Genomic DNA, 15,713 nt, shown 5'->3' with positions numbered 1-15,713 from the left:
TTTTGCATTTTGAAATTGCATTTGTTTAAATCGTATTGTTGTTGGAGCTTGCTGGGGTACCACATGCCTTCAGCGAGTTTGTGAAAACTGCAGTTAGCTGTCATTGTATTACACATAAAGTATTTGTAATATCATTTGTACAGTTGTAGTACTTGCCTTTGTTACCGATTTCCATCGCTTGATAGTGTGACGGGAATGATACTTGCTACTTGATTTTTTTTTGTATATGTTGAAAGCAGGGATTATAAGTGGCAATTTTCGTCAAAGATGAACAATAGACAATTCCGAAGCAGAACAGTGTAAAAGTGGTCACCGCATTAGTTGATAGAATTAAGGGATGTGTAAACGGCCGCCAACCAAATCGCGGAGTTTGGACCAATCTACTTTAAAACCTGGTTTGCTCAAAGAGAATCAACCAATCATAAAGCTTATTACAAATCAAATTAGATTATACAAAATTACTGCTCAGACGATAACAAAAATGTGAGATTTATTTCCGAAGTTTTTATTGCATTAAACATTCTCTTGGTGGTACGAAAACATTAGGATCTGTTATTCCCAGGTTTATGTCGATGAATCTGAAAAAAAAAGATGTTATTCTTGGACACTATTATTCTTTAAACTTGGTTTGCAAACTCATAATAGATCAGATTGAATCAATGTTACATTGATTCCTTATTATCAATTAAATCAAACAGTTCATATTTTATTAAACAGTTATTGCATTAGAGACCTTTTCACTTATAACTCACTTTTATTTTTGGTGTTCAAATGAGTGGATATAAAGAACCTTTTCATAAGAATAGCTTACGTAAATGACACAAGTTCGCCTTCTCTACTGTGAAAATTTGCAGTAACAGGGTAGCAATCAGGGGATGTTACGAGCCCAAAGTATCGGCCACCGTCTCTACTTGTTCCAGAAAAATTTTCTACTGTAATGAATTCTCCTGGCACACCCGGAGCCCCAAGTGTTGCTGCACCATCAAACTGCGCATCAGGAGGAAGACCGAATGGTCTGAAGGGTCTTGTCAAATTTGTCACATTACATTTCTTTGTTACCAAGTTTAATCTGTATTCTTTTCCCTGGTGTCGAAAAAATAACAATGCAATTTTGATGCATGAGACCACCAGTCCTAAGAACATATTAATTCGGTAGTATAATCTACTATTAATATGAAAGACCGAGGACACAATGTACACCATTTGTATGTGTAATAAAGGACTATTTTTTTTATTTAGTGTAATCTGTCTGTTTGGAAAGCATATCAGTAAGAATGTTTGGACTTAAGCATTAGTGCCTTATCGGGTTTACCAATAATGTGGTTCTTTGCCGTTTATTGTCTTTGACTTGATAAGAAGTTTAATTTGTTATTCCCCAAATGGTAATTGTTACTTACAATACTGTGAAGAGACAGAACATCATAATAGTCTTTTTCCTTGCCGATTAATATCTCCTCCACCTCTCTAACTCTCATATTAGTCTCATCGTAGCTGACCTTGGCTAACCTTTCATACTGCTGGGATCTGTCATACTGAAAAATATTAATGATACTAAATCATATAGGATGCAGGAGACAAAACTTCTGAAAGCCGTCTAGTGTTCATCACAGAATCATTTGACAGTGACTTCATAAAACAAAACAAAAAAGATCATAAACAAACAAAAATGGACAAAACGACCAAAAATAAATTCTGAAATATAGTTGTATAGGAGTATGAAAATACAGAAGGGCATATTTCTCCATCCATGATCAGTGGCACAGTAATTGGAGACAAGTCAAATGTAGCAAGAAAGCTTACTAATTTTGACATTGAAAAGAAAGTAGAAACGGGGAATGTATCAGACTACAATCCTAACTTACAGGTAACAAAAGCGAAACCAGTCTATGGACTTCAACGAATGAACGGTGAACATTTTCCAACTCCGAAGTCTGCCTTCGACTGGCCACTAACAAGACAAATAAGCTGGTTCACACTGCACCATAAACATGTTAAGAAAAAAACACTAACATCCAAAAACTCACAAGATTAACAAGGGTTAGAAGTTCTTACGTACGACAGGCGCAAAAGATACAGAGAGTTCGAACTAGTTTAACAGGGCCTGAACTCTTTTCTACCTCTACCAATGGAGACAAAACTTAACAATATTACACTCGCCACGAAAAAAAATCACTTCAAAAGAGGCCGTAGTCCAATGTTAAGAATAAGGAACATAACATATCAAGCATAAAACAATAAACAATAAACACACGATTACAGGCTGTTATTGACATGCTAGCAGCATACTTCATTTGAATCGATCGAAAGTTTAGGCTTCACCGTAAAGCAAATCCAACTTTGTATGACATTATCACTACACTCAACTTGTCGTGCCAATATTCAGGTTCGAATGCTATTTCTAATTTCAATAGCCCCGTACAGGTCCGGGTATCAACAGAATAGGCCTGCAGCAGCGCTAAGCTTGTTGTAAAAGGCGACTAAATAGTGCTCAGAAACCTAGTCAGGGGCTAGGCACTATGCCCACAAAGCAACTGGGATGTGTGCCCCAGGTGGTGGAATGGGGGACCCCTGGCTTGTTACATGCTGGAGTTGTCAGGCTATAATACGTAAAACCTGACCGCAAACCATAGTTGTGCAGCGTGTTGGGAACGATGCCACGTTCCTTGCACGTTAAAGAACCCTGCTGTGGTATTCGATAGGAGTAAGAACCTGTGCGTTCCGCCACAAGAGGCTAAATTGCCCGACCTTACCCATCCCCCCTTTTTTCTGGTGGCAATCAAAATTTTTCGACCTTATTATCCTTGTGTCCCATCCCCTTTTCATTTCATCATCATCATCACCATTTCATGTTCATCGCCTGAATATAGCTGAAATTATGCTGCTCGGGCGTTAAACCCCAACAAACAAAAACAAAAAATCTAATTTTTCAATATAAACGACGCTCATTTGAATAATTTTTTCCCTTTAGATCTGGATTTAAATACTGAGTCACTAAGTTAACGATATATCTTAAAATCATAATCTTTTAGAGCAATGGTTCTCTGTACAACTGCCACATTATGTGTACGTTTTGTTTTTGTTTTTGTTTTTTTTTTTGCATTTGAACACCTACACCTTACAGGATAGACAGAGGAGAACTTAATTTGTAACACAATCTACAGCACAGGTCGCTGCACATTCGCACAACTGGTAAACTATAATAAAATAGCTATATGTACCAAACTCTGAATAAAAACTTCATTAAATTTGCAGCTTCAAATTCGCGTATTCAAGGAAATCAATAGGAATAAATCCGTAACATGTTATATTGCTTACCACTAATTGTTTGCCTTCCCACTGCTGTGGTGATTCTGAAAAAAAAAACAACAAAACGATGTAACGCTATGAAGAGTTTGGTAAAAACAAAGTCTGTCTACGGACCGTTATTATTCTTTAGAGAAACTTTACTAATGTCTATATTTATCGTTAATGGTAGCTTACCACATGGTTTCGGTTCCTGAGCATATATTACCACAGCCAGAAAACAGAGAGACAGGTAGAGTTTCATTATGAAGATACTAAATGACTAATAACCTATAGACTAATCGGGGCCACTGGGAATCTAGCTACCCGGTATATCTGTTAAGTTAGCAGATAACAATGAAGCACGTTGTCTGCTTGGTGACAAAAACATGCAAGTGAGGACACATTGATCGGACGCTTTCAAGGCCGAATTCGTTAAAAGGGGTTTGTCAGCATCAAGATTGATGTTTATCCTGACAACTGCCAGAAGATACCAGAGACTCCAATATTTAAAAATAATATATTTGTAATCACAATAAAAACAAACACAATTACACACAACAGCAAAATTAAAATTCCACATGTAAGATTAATTTAAGCTTAGAATGAATGTAATTTTCTTGCGAAGTTGTGTATTTTAAACGCTCATTGGTACCAATACCGTGCGAAACGTTGACAAAGATATACTAGCTTGTTGCAAAAAAAAACAAAGTATATGTATTTGTTTTTTTCAGATTATATTCCTTAGTTTGATTGGAAGCAAATTGGTCCTCAAGAATAATAGTAAATAAAGGGTATTAGACAAAGCAACTACCGAATAGAATACAAATCAGGGTCATGAAATTCCTTTAGTATATTTCTAAAACTAACTCTCATAAACGAGCAATGTAATTTTTATACTTTGTATACTCATAGAATGACTACTAGTATTTGGTTCTGGTGGGCGTGCTGAGAGTTTTGTCTTCAAAAATATTTGTTTATCTAGTCGCGCCTGAAAACATCCAAAGTACCCCCTTCCCAGAATGAAGTTGTCCCATTAGTTATGACAGAGATTGGATAAGTTTCTAGATTTTACCCTAAGTACTTGAATGTTACCTAATGTATAGTAACTTAAGTTAGTGCGGATGGCACGTTGGGTATACAAGATTCGAATAATTTGAAGTGAGAGAGATAAAAGATAACAGGAATACCCAGGTCATATATAAGACGAAGTTCTAGGTGAGACCGATTTTATCAAAAAGTAGAATCACCATGAAACTCCTCCTCGCCCTAGTCTGTTTGGTCGTCGCCGTGTACGCTCAGGAACCAAGGTCCTGTGGTAAGTTTGTTTATGTAAAACGTTAGACATTATATATGCTTGATAGCTTTGTTGTAGGATGAAGAATAACAACCAAGTAGCCCAATATACAATGACGTCCTGATCATAAAATAAAGTCCAGTTCGTTTTCAGTCGTTATAATTTTGTTCATATTGAAGAAAAAAACTTTACAATAACACCTTTGGTGTTACAAAGCGTTGCATTTATACACTTTTAATGTTACTGAAATCATGTTTTAAAAGTTTCATTTTATTGACTCTGTAAACAGAAACAGGGGTAAATTATTATGACTCCAATTCATCATTTATGAGGGGCATACACAAATTCAATGTTAATTTAATTTTAACTGCATGGAGAGAGTAGCATTTACCTGTTTTGTGGGTCATTCCAAGATTTGATGTCCTTTTGACAGTTTTAAGTTATACTATTTTTAACTTCATTATTGTTCAGCCACCATAATACAATTTAAATTCTGACTTTGAATCAGATTTTCTTCTTTTTTTCGTCATCGTAGACGAAGGACGTGATGCCAAAAATGTTTATCTCATTGGTTTTCCCCTTTTTAACGTGACTATCGTTTACATATGTATCATTCTTATTTACGCTGACAAGACCATCACACAACTAACATTATTTTATTACCATAAAACAATTCTGTATGATGTTTTGTGTCTTTATGTACATCCCATATATCTTAATTGCCTATGGAATTTGAAAATGTCTTCACTCTAAAAGAAACTTTTAAGAAATGAATGAATATAAAAACAACAGAGCTCTTTGAATCGTATCCTGCATTGTGAAGTCGATAGTATGATTTAGACGTGGAAAGTTCACGATATGCCAGTATTCTGTTTTTACCACATACACAATAAGTTCAGTAAAGTCGCCGATAAGTGTGAACATCATTTTGGTGCAAAAAAATGGGTATAGTTAACAGACTGGTAAATTGATAATATAAAACAGAGTACTAAATAATGCTGGGTACGCAATAAGTACTGCGACCCTCTTCGTGTAGTTAATTATATAAGTAATTAATTTAATTCGTAAGTGCCCTCTATTTATTTGGATCACACCAATTTACCCATGTCCGTTCGCTCATCAGTCTGTATTATATGGTTTGTATACCTGCAGTTGTTCAGCTATAGGTTTCATAAAATGGAATACATATATAAATATCACAGATTTACAATGCCTTATGAATTTCCTAGATTTGTAATAACAAGTAGATGAATTTAAAAAGTGTTGTTACCCGTCTCTAACAGACAAATTTGATTTCTAATTGCGTTAGAGTTAAGCTGACCACTGAATGGGCATAACTTATAGCACTTACTCTAACTGATCGGTGATTCTAAATTCCGACTGATAATGTCAATTTAAAATAGAGTTCTACATTTATGAAGCTGAAATTGCCCGAGTCTTTTTCGCATAGAATCTAAGTATTTGGTTTAATGACAATTTCACTACACTAAACTTGTCGTGCCAATATTGAGGTTCAAATACTATTTTAATTTCGATATAAACGACACTCCTTTTGAACTTGATTTCAAATATCGAGTCACAAAGTTCACTATATATCTTAAAATCATAATCTTGTAAAGCAAATGGTTCACTGTACAACTGCCACATTTTGTGTATGTTTTCATGCGTTTGAACACCTAAACCTTTCACGATAGACAGGGGAGACCTTAATTTGTAACACAATCTACAGCACAGGTCGTAAAAATATTAAAACCAGCTATATGTACCAATCTCTGAATACAAACTTCATAACAAATGCAACTTCAAATTCGCGTATACAAAATATATCAAACAGGTTTCAAGGAAATCAATAGGAATAAATATGTAGCCTGTGATATTGGCTGGTCAAAACAAAGTAGGCTTAGGTTTAAATAAAATACTGTCAATGTCTACATTTGAAATAAATGATAGCTTACCACATGACTTCGATTTCTGAGCATATACCACCACAGCCAGAAAACAAATACAAACTCACTATAATCGGGAATCTAAATAATCTATATATCTGTTAAGATAATTAATATAGCAGAACATAATAAAGCAAAATATCAGAATTCAATAAAACAATTAAGCAGAATATAATGGCAAGATTTGCAATAAAAAATATTTGTTGATTAAGAAATGCATTGATCGCCCATTATAAACCTCTGCCTGGCTTATAGGCATAGCTGTACTCAAGCGCTTTTAATGTTACTAAAATAATGTTTTATATTGCATTTTATTGATTGTATATATACATTTCATGAATATGATGCACAATCTGCATTTCTAACAATATATGCACCAATATTTTTTTCTTAAGAAAACTTCAAATATTCATATATTTTCAGAGTCACCTAAACAGTGGGAAGGAAGGCTCGCTCGGGTAAGTAAACAATCTAGAATCATTACCACTGGAATCATTGTCAGTACTATTGCGTGTTCGTCATTTCAAGCAACAGCTTTTCATTTGAATACCCCGCTTTGCTGGAGGTATATGGTTATTCGTTCGTCGTTACTTACATGTACCAAACTCTTGTTTCAGTTCGACAGGGCAAAGAGCTTCTACCAGTTTGCTAAATTGAGTTATGACGAAACTAACAGAAGGGCAAGAGAAATTGAGGAGGTAGCTATTGGATCTGAAAAGGACTACTATGATGTACTCTATCTTCACAATATTGTAAGTATGAAATTTATCACATGCCAAACCAGCAAACGAAACGTGTATGAATAATTCTTTTACCTGCACTAGTTTAAATCAGATAGCATCAGTATTTAAGAACCTTATGCTTGAAAACGTATCATTTAGATTCAGTGAGATATATCTTATACTTTAAACTGTATAGAAAATTACAACGAAATAAACAAAAAAAAGTTTATGATATGATATTTAAAGGGCAAAGAGTACAGATTAAACTTGAAAACAAGAAAATGTAACGTGACCAGTCTGACCAGACCATTCAGACCTTATGGTGTGCCACCAAATGCTCAATTTGACGGTTCTGCCACAATTGGTGCAGCCGGAGTGCCTGGGGAATCCCTTGTTATAGAAAACTGGTCTTTGACCGATGGTGACGATAGATTTTTTGGTGTTGTATCTTCACCTGACTGTGTACCAATCGAATACGCATTCTACTCAAAAGACCTTGGATTATTGACAACAACGTAAGTACTGAAATAGCATTTACAGTACAGAATAGGAAACAACTCAACAGTAATATACCAATTAGCCAATGCAGTTTGAATAATAGGGTTAAGAAATTTTAATTTAAACAACAGAAAGCAGTATTTAATTTCAATTAATATAATATGAAGACAAAATTTATTGACACACAGAAGTAGAATACAGAGAAATGATCAGATACGTAGTTAAACAAACCAATATTCACCTAAATAACGAAAAATATTGCACGGAATACCATTTCATATTTTCAGCTTCTTTGATGTCAACGTTGGAATTACAGACCCTAATGTTTTCATTCCACCAAGAGAATGTTCTATGTTGTAAAGACTTTAAATGTTTCACAACTGTACATTTCTTGAATAAAGGGTAAAAACTTGTTTTTGTAACCTTTGCTCCAAACAGATGCCTCTAGACACTAATTCGAGAGGACATCGACAGTCCAACTACAATTAATGTTTATTTCAATTCTAGTAATGCATTTCATGAGAATCAAATATTGACAAAACACACTGAAGGACAATTCAGAGATGAAGCAAGCCAAATACATGACTAAAACGTGAAAACATTTAGACACTGGGTTAAAAGCTCAACATCCGTTTAAAATGAACACACAGAAGAGGGAAATTACCAAAGCAACTTTACATTGATGATTGATTGGGATATAAAAAACTTACAATTACCGAAAACAAATGACAGAAAAAAATCAAAAGGAGATGATATTGAAAACAAATTAATATTTGGCATTGCCTTATAATTTCCAGAGAATTCCATGGTATAAAGCCAATGTCGTATTAGTTGCAGTGCTTTTTACATGGTACAATATTTTTTTTAATCAAGTAAAATCAGATAACATGGATGCGAAGCCGGACTAAAACAAGGATTTCTTTAATATTAGTAAATATGATAAATGGACTACTAGTACACACACAAACTGGTTTTATGACCATAAAACTGTTTATCAAAACGCTTAGTTTCCTTGTTAGATTTCTGTACTTAGGCCTCTGAAAGTACCGTACATGCACAAATACATATTACGAAATTCAACTACCCTGGCCATCGAATTATAAAAGCTACTCGATGGTATTTCTTAAAATTACCGAAAATGCTATGTATTTATGAATGTATGTTTTTTAGTCTTGTTTGCATGATTTGTTGGTAGAAAATGATTTCTAGTTAGCTTATTTAACATTCAATTTTGATATATATTTATTTATTCCTTAAATATTCCTTTCTAAATAATGTTTAATAGATTTTTTTTAAAATTTTTTGGCTGTACCTCTTGTATTTAGTTATCTGTACGTCCCAATGTTAATGAGTGTAAAAAAAAAGTTTAACTTCTTGTAGCCCAGTCTTGTAGCACTGCTGTCTAGTTGAATAAAAGACAAACTAAAAATTGCAATTTAAGAAATGAGAATTGTGAATTAAGAGAATTATGTAGGATTCCGAAACAATGATGAAGACCTAATTAATCCGAAAAATTGATAAAGAGTTCAAGGTTTTTGAATCAAGATTAAGAATAAGGAATTAACAATTTAGTAATAAGCATTAGTTATCAAGAGTAAGAAGGGCTAGGGGTTAAATAGACCTTTATGGGCTTTCGTAACATATAATTATGAATAAACGTTGAAAATCATTGATGGGGTGCCCATGTCTATGACCGAGGCAGTAAATATTAACTCTTTGGTCTGTTCATAATTCAGTTTATTTGTCAGGGAACTTTGAACATATATTCTGAGTAATCCAATTTAAAAAAAGAAGAAAAACATTCTCTATTAATGAGTTTAAAATTACATGGTAGTAAAGGTGAGATAATATTTACTCTGTGCATCCTATTTTATAGGATAGCCTGGGTTCTACAAGGACAGTCTCATAAAATAAACTATAATGCTTAATACTTTACTTGAAACTGTAAGAAGACTTTAGGTCTCCACCTTGTTCGGAAAAAAATTTGTACTGCTTCTAGTTTGTTATCTATTCGGTTGTTGCTTTAGCGAATACCTTAAACTGTTTATCGACCATTTTGGTTCCAACCAGACTACAGTGTATAAACAGAAAAAAAATACCCACATATTACTGAATAAGATTTGTTTTTGCAATAAGTTTGTACAATTCATAAGCGAGTTATGCATTCATTTTCTTCTTACATTGGTACAACTAGATATACGCAAATAAATTAACTCTATTTTCGTTGTGTAAAACCTACAACTTTTTAAAAAAATATTTTAGACTAAACTGTTATTTTCTGAAAGTTGCCAGTATAAGCACCAATCTTGATGCTGACCAAACCCTTTTAGCGAGCTGGGCCTTGAAAATATCCAGTCAAATCCTAACTTGATGATTTTCGTCACCAAGCAAACACCGTCTTTCATTATAAATCTGCTATCTCAACAGACAAGCAGTCCATGTGAACCAAAATATTTGAAGGACTTATTTAGATATCCGTGTTCGGAAGTAGCAAGTCGTACTGTTAGCTGATAAGATAAATAGAAGATAGGTCAAATAAAGAGGTACTATCTTAATATCGGACTTTGTTCATCATCATGAAGGGTTTTTTAGCCCCCAGTCTCGTGGCACTGGTGTCTGCTCATGGGCTACATAGGGAAATACTTACCTCTCATATTGTGGAATGTATTGGACTATGATATTAAGCTACTAAAATATGTCCTCTTTCATCATTAAGATGTGTGTCATTTGGCAATTACTGCATAGTAAATAATATTTTCAACAAAAAAGAGGGTCAAGTGCGTCAATTTTAGTATGTTAGTTTTGACTGGTGGTTAACTCTCATTCCGTCATTATCATGTCAAAACGTAAGATATTCTAATTTGGTAAGGAACATACCAGTATACCAGTTGTTTACATCAAAGTCTTTCTAATAAGCATTTGTAAATTGAACTGTATTAGGTTTTTTTTTTCTTTGTTGTATTTTAAAAGAAACTCACTTACCTACCCGAAGTAAAAAAATAACAGAACAAAATTGAAAAATAACATTTTCAATTGTAATTGTGATCTTAATTTTTGCTAACTCTAAAGTTCTTTGTGATAAAAAGCTTATCAACAATTTGATTATTCATTTAATGGATAATTTGTAAAATGTGTTCATTGATTTCGAGCCAAGGAAAAATTGGCGATTTTTAACGCTTATATCTGTTTTGGCCAATTTAAGAATGAGATTATAAAAGCTGTGGAAAGTATTAGTTATTTGTTTACTAATTATTACAAATTTTGTAGGGATTCTTTATGTTGAAGATAAAATTTTATGATCCACCCCAATCCTTGGCAGTCAAAGATTACAGACGGTCACCGTTGACAAACTCTCCATCAATACATTTTCAGATGTTTTAAGGTTCATCTGTACCTCTTATTTACGAATCATTTTTTTAATATAATTTTTGCATTATTTCACAGCATAGACCAAAGTTTGAATCCCGAAAAGTAAAAATAATACTTTGTTCTGTAATTGAAGTTTTCAAAATTCCTACGTCCTCCTTTTATTTGACTATGGACAATAATCAATACAATATGGTAATCTGAAAGAACCCTAAATCTTAGTTTTAAATCGGTAACACAAAAGTTGCTGTATGAAAATTGTCTTTTGGGTCATTTCTGAACTGAATACAAATCAAACAAAAAGGTGTGAAATCTAATCCTTTCATGAATTCAAAACCTTGTGAGGATATGTCGTTCCAAAATGACGACCTATTTGGTGCTTTATTATATTTTTATCAATTTAAATCGAAAAAACAGAATTGCCAGAACCTATACTTTGTAAAGCTTGTTAACATCTGCAACTATCTATTGCACCGCCACAGGAAAATAATCCCACTGACATACCTATTTAAGTTCAAATGCACATACTAAGGCACCCTTTACAGTTATTTCCAAAACATCAGGATCCATTTCATGTTTTTTACGCCAATAATCAAAACTAATACACAATTTTCACTTCGAACTAAATATGCCGATTAATTTGATTTGAATTAATAACGGTTCAATTACATGTTGACTTCTAACCTCTTATCAGTACCTGTTGCTCATTTCTATGCATATACCTTATAAAACCAGTCGTTTACTTTCGACATTCAAGTTGTCTAGGAATGTTAGACACATAATAAGCTATTTGATATTAAGCTTGGAAGGAAATCATTAATCCTAGAAAGAAAAATATAAAGTGGGGTACTGAGTACCAATCGAAAGAGCTGTCCTCACATTCCATACGGGGTTTGATCCAAATATTTACAAAAAAAGCGCAAGTAATTCCGATAAAGGAAGGAGTTCCAGGGTTTGCTCATTGTTTACACTGCGTTGTCTATTATACATGACAAATATGTTGTCGTACCAGCAGACAAAGCCCAAAACAATATTGTTTTGTCTGCAAAACGTTTCACATCCAATGTTTATTACTAGAGGTAGACGTAGAAAATAATAGCAGTAATAAGGCCTATACTGCTACCACACTCTTAAAAAAAAGCTTGTGGAAAATCATAAATCTGTGCTATCCGCTTTTGGTCTGTCTACCAAGGACGATGATTGTTATTTACCGTCTATGTGCTGGATTCCTAGACTCCACAAGAATCAATACAAACAACGTTTCATTGCTGGATCTGCAAAATGTACCACCAAACCTCTTTCAAAATTTTTAACTTCTATACTCACAGCTGTCAAAGAGAGTCTGCAGTCCAACCACCACACTTGTTACTCCCGTAGTGGTATTAATTCAATGTGGATCCTGAAAAATTCGAAAGATCTTTTGGAGACAATCAGTTCAAGGCTATTATCAAAATATAATAGCATTAAATTCTATAATTTTTCAACACTGTATACATGTACTTCTATTCCCCATACTCATTTAAAATCCCGTCTTAAAAACATTATACATCGTTGTTTTTTTTTTAAAGATGGTACACCTAGATACAAATATATAATTCTTGGTAGAGATTCCTCATACTTTGTAAGAAATAATTCCAAATCATCTTCCAAATATACAGAGGAAGATGTTTACAAAATGCTGGAATTTTTAATCGACTACATATTTTGCCCAGAGTGGTGGACGCGTTTTCAACAAACGGTCGGCATTCCAATGGTAACAAATTGTGCTCCTCTACTTGCTGACCTATTCCTTCACTCTTATGAGACTGACTTTATAGCTGATCAGATCCGAAAGAAAGAAAAAAAGTATCTTTAAACAATTCTAATTTCGGGGATTTGACACATCGCATCTCCCCCAAAGAACTTGGGATAAAGGATACTACAGACACTGTGAAGTCAGCCTCATGTATTGACTTACATTAGGAAAACTATTGACCAAACTTTGCGACAAACGTGATGATTTTTCATTGAGAATTGTCCTTTCATCTGTGGCAACATCCCTTCAGCACCTACGTATGGAGTCTTCATATCAAAACTCATACGTTATGCCAGAGCCTGCCGAAACTAAGCAGACTTTTTGTATCGCGCTAGAATTCTAATAAATAGGCTTCTGGAACAGGGTTGTGTTGCTAAAAAGATAAAAGTCATCAATACAGAAGTTTTATGGTCGACATCATGAACTCGTGGATCGGTATGGTGTATCCATCTGCGCCATGAAAACTGATTTATTCAACGTGTCATAGTTTTCCTTTCCTCTTTCGTCTACCCCCGACTTGACTTTTTATGAGCAACTCGGCGGGTGTTTCTAGAAAAGCAGAGGGCGCATACCCTACCGGTGCACCTGGTCCATGCTACCAGTTTCTTTGTGGAGTCCGAGTAGCTTATTTGCTTTTGTTACTTTGTATGTATGATTTTAGTTACTTCATGTTCTTTATAGTGTATGTCTGTTTTTGATGTCTGGTCTTTGTCCCCGGATTACATTCTTTTAATTACCGCTACAACCTTGGTTCCCTTGATTATTCTTGCCTTATGAATTAAATAAATTGTCATTCATAACCATAATGGGGAATTTAAATCAAAGTTTAATTTTAACAATTTACAATTTTTTATCCCGGTTCTTTTCTTTTATTTTAGTCCTTTTTTGCAATTTGACGATTATTTGAGGCGTAACAATTCAAACAATCGATATAAATTGGTTCAGAACATGAATATTTTGATTCATGTCTGGCTTCATAGTCTCAAGTCACCTTTCATGCCAAAAGACCCCCCCCCCCACACACACACACACATTTTATATAAATTCAATATACTCAATTCGCTACACTGCTCCATTGGATCAAATTTATTCAGGGGAGATAACGAAACATGATCGTCACATTCTGAGACGTTTGTGTAATATTGATTTGTTGTGACATGTTTCGTTAATTTGATCCTCTATCCTACATAACAACGCCCAGATGAGCTGTTCCTTACTAGCGTACAGTGCGTAGTAAGTTACAGCCCTAGATTAATCGTACGAGGAGGAATGACCCGGCCAGCGAAAGCTATAATTTTATATAGCCTAGCTGGTCGAGCGATCTAGGGCGCTGGACTTCGTGCAGACGGTGTTGCCTTGGATGTCACAGCGGTTCGATTTCGAGTTCCACGAAGGAAAAGACCAAAAAAAAGGGGGGGATTTGTTGTGACATGCATCATGAATTTGATCCTTTATCCTACATAATAACACCTGGATAAACTGTCCCGTACTACCATACATCGTGTACTAAGTTAAAGCCTTAGATTAATCCTACGAGGAGGAATGACCCGGTCAGCGAAAGCTATTTTTTTATATAGCCTAGCTTGTCAAACAACCTCTAGCACTGCTGGAGTAATAAATAGATCATCCTATTGGGTCAAAAAATTTTTATGTTTCCGGTCACCCTACCGACCCTCCTTCAGACCCCCTACCCAAAAGTTTTTATTTTTATTTTGACAAAAAATATATAATATAAAGTCTGCCGATTGTCTTTCAGAAAAAAAGTAGAAAATAAAGACATAGATGTTTTTTTTTTCATCCTAGATGGAAAAAAAAACGAAGAGAAATATTGGTTGTTTATATTTAGATTCGATTGTAAACATACATGCAGTGAGTGTGCTTTTGGTCGTAGATAATCCCTTTTGGGATTCGGCATTTGAATTTTTTTTTTTTGACCACCACTGGCAAAACAAAGCATATCTCAAGCGCCGAATCCTAAAAGGGATTATGCCGTGGACTAAGTCTATTAGTTTTTTGGCATATTTGGTTCATTGTATTCTAAGTTTGGTGTCACTGACTTATTCCATTTTAAACATTTTAAATAAAAATTAAATTCCCACCTTCCGACCCGACAAAACTTTAGAATGGTGATCGGAAACATAATATTTTTTTTTTCGGTCTTGGAGCTTTACACCGTCTGTGATAGACCCCCATATGATAGCCAAGGGCGTTAAGAAACCCATCTGCCCGTCATGTATTACAAATACCACATATGAGTGCAAACCGCGTCTAACAGTATTTAGTATATAAGTAAGCACGAAAACGAAAATAAAACCAAGTATATGAACTGTCAGTTGATGGTCGGCGTTACTCATATCGTGAAAATGATTGGCTAACAATGTGTTACGAAAGACTTCGGGGGATTTTAGTGGTTTCGACAAAGACAGTCGAATTATCTGCTCAAAGCAACGATGTCCTAGCTTTATGATGCATGAAATGAAGGGTGTAACGGATATACGGAAAGTGCTATCTTTTTAAACTTTATTGTTATAGTGTTATTTAATTATTTAACTAAATAACTAAACAGAAAATACCAAAATAAGCCATTTTGTACTAAAGCATAGTTCAATGATTTTTTTTGTTTTGTCAATTGTTCTTTGTGCTGATGTGAATGTTGATTTACCGATTCTCATGACGAAATATCATGCAAATGCACTGGCATATCGACATCACAATGGTATATGGATATTTAGCGAGCTGTAGAACCTAGATTTAACTCACCGTTTCGTTTGAAATGCCTGTGCCAAGTCAGGACCATTGCGGTACCA

General features: G+C 34.4%; 2 protein-coding genes across 2 annotated transcripts; one reads left to right on the top strand and one right to left on the bottom strand.

The window, feature by feature from the left end:
- Positions 1-489: 489 nt before the first annotated feature.
- LOC148623829 (mammalian ependymin-related protein 1-like) lies at positions 490-3,639 on the bottom strand. The gene is made up of 5 exons (XM_088565994.1): positions 3,481-3,639; positions 3,316-3,350; positions 1,398-1,532; positions 812-1,083; positions 490-578 (listed from the first exon to the last, which is right to left on the bottom strand). Exons 1-5 carry the CDS (start codon positions 3,545-3,547, stop codon positions 506-508), a joined length of 582 nt encoding a protein of 193 aa, XP_088422120.1. The 5' UTR covers positions 3,548-3,639; the 3' UTR covers positions 490-505.
- Positions 3,640-4,445: 806 nt separating this feature from the next.
- Positions 4,446-8,158, top strand: LOC148623828 (mammalian ependymin-related protein 1-like). Its single transcript, XM_088565995.1, has 5 exons — positions 4,446-4,600; positions 6,949-6,983; positions 7,143-7,277; positions 7,494-7,762; positions 8,033-8,158. Exons 1-5 carry the CDS (start codon positions 4,534-4,536, stop codon positions 8,103-8,105), a joined length of 579 nt encoding a protein of 192 aa, XP_088422121.1. The 5' UTR covers positions 4,446-4,533; the 3' UTR covers positions 8,106-8,158.
- The last annotated feature ends 7,555 nt before the right edge of the window (positions 8,159-15,713 follow it).

This window comes from Perna viridis, chromosome 2, assembly GCF_037379345.1.
Source record: "Perna viridis isolate PV_CMFRI_1.1 ecotype Kerala chromosome 2, ASM3737934v1, whole genome shotgun sequence".
NCBI classification, from domain to species: Eukaryota; Metazoa; Mollusca; class Bivalvia; order Mytilida; family Mytilidae; genus Perna; species Perna viridis.
The sequence above is the reverse complement of the archived record's forward strand: the minus strand, read 5'-3'. Positions and strand labels throughout refer to the sequence as shown.

Excerpts from the sequence above, each read along its gene's own strand:
- LOC148623829 (XM_088565994.1), bottom strand. The coding sequence starts at position 3,547 with ATGAAACTCTACCTGTCTCTCTGTTTTCTGGCTGTGGTAATATATGCT. Across the intron at positions 1,533-3,315 it reads GGGAAGGCAAACAATTAGTG|TATGACAGATCCCAGCAGTA; the intron begins GTAAGCAATATA and ends AATATTTTTCAG. Across the intron at positions 579-811 it reads GGCGAACTTGTGTCATTTAC|ATTCATCGACATAAACCTGG; the intron begins GTAAGCTATTCT and ends TTTTTTTTTCAG.
- LOC148623828 (XM_088565995.1), top strand. The coding sequence starts at position 4,534 with ATGAAACTCCTCCTCGCCCTAGTCTGTTTGGTCGTCGCCGTGTACGCT. Across the intron at positions 4,601-6,948 it reads TCAGGAACCAAGGTCCTGTG|AGTCACCTAAACAGTGGGAA; the intron begins GTAAGTTTGTTT and ends ATATATTTTCAG. Across the intron at positions 7,278-7,493 it reads TACTCTATCTTCACAATATT|GGCAAAGAGTACAGATTAAA; the intron begins GTAAGTATGAAA and ends TGATATTTAAAG.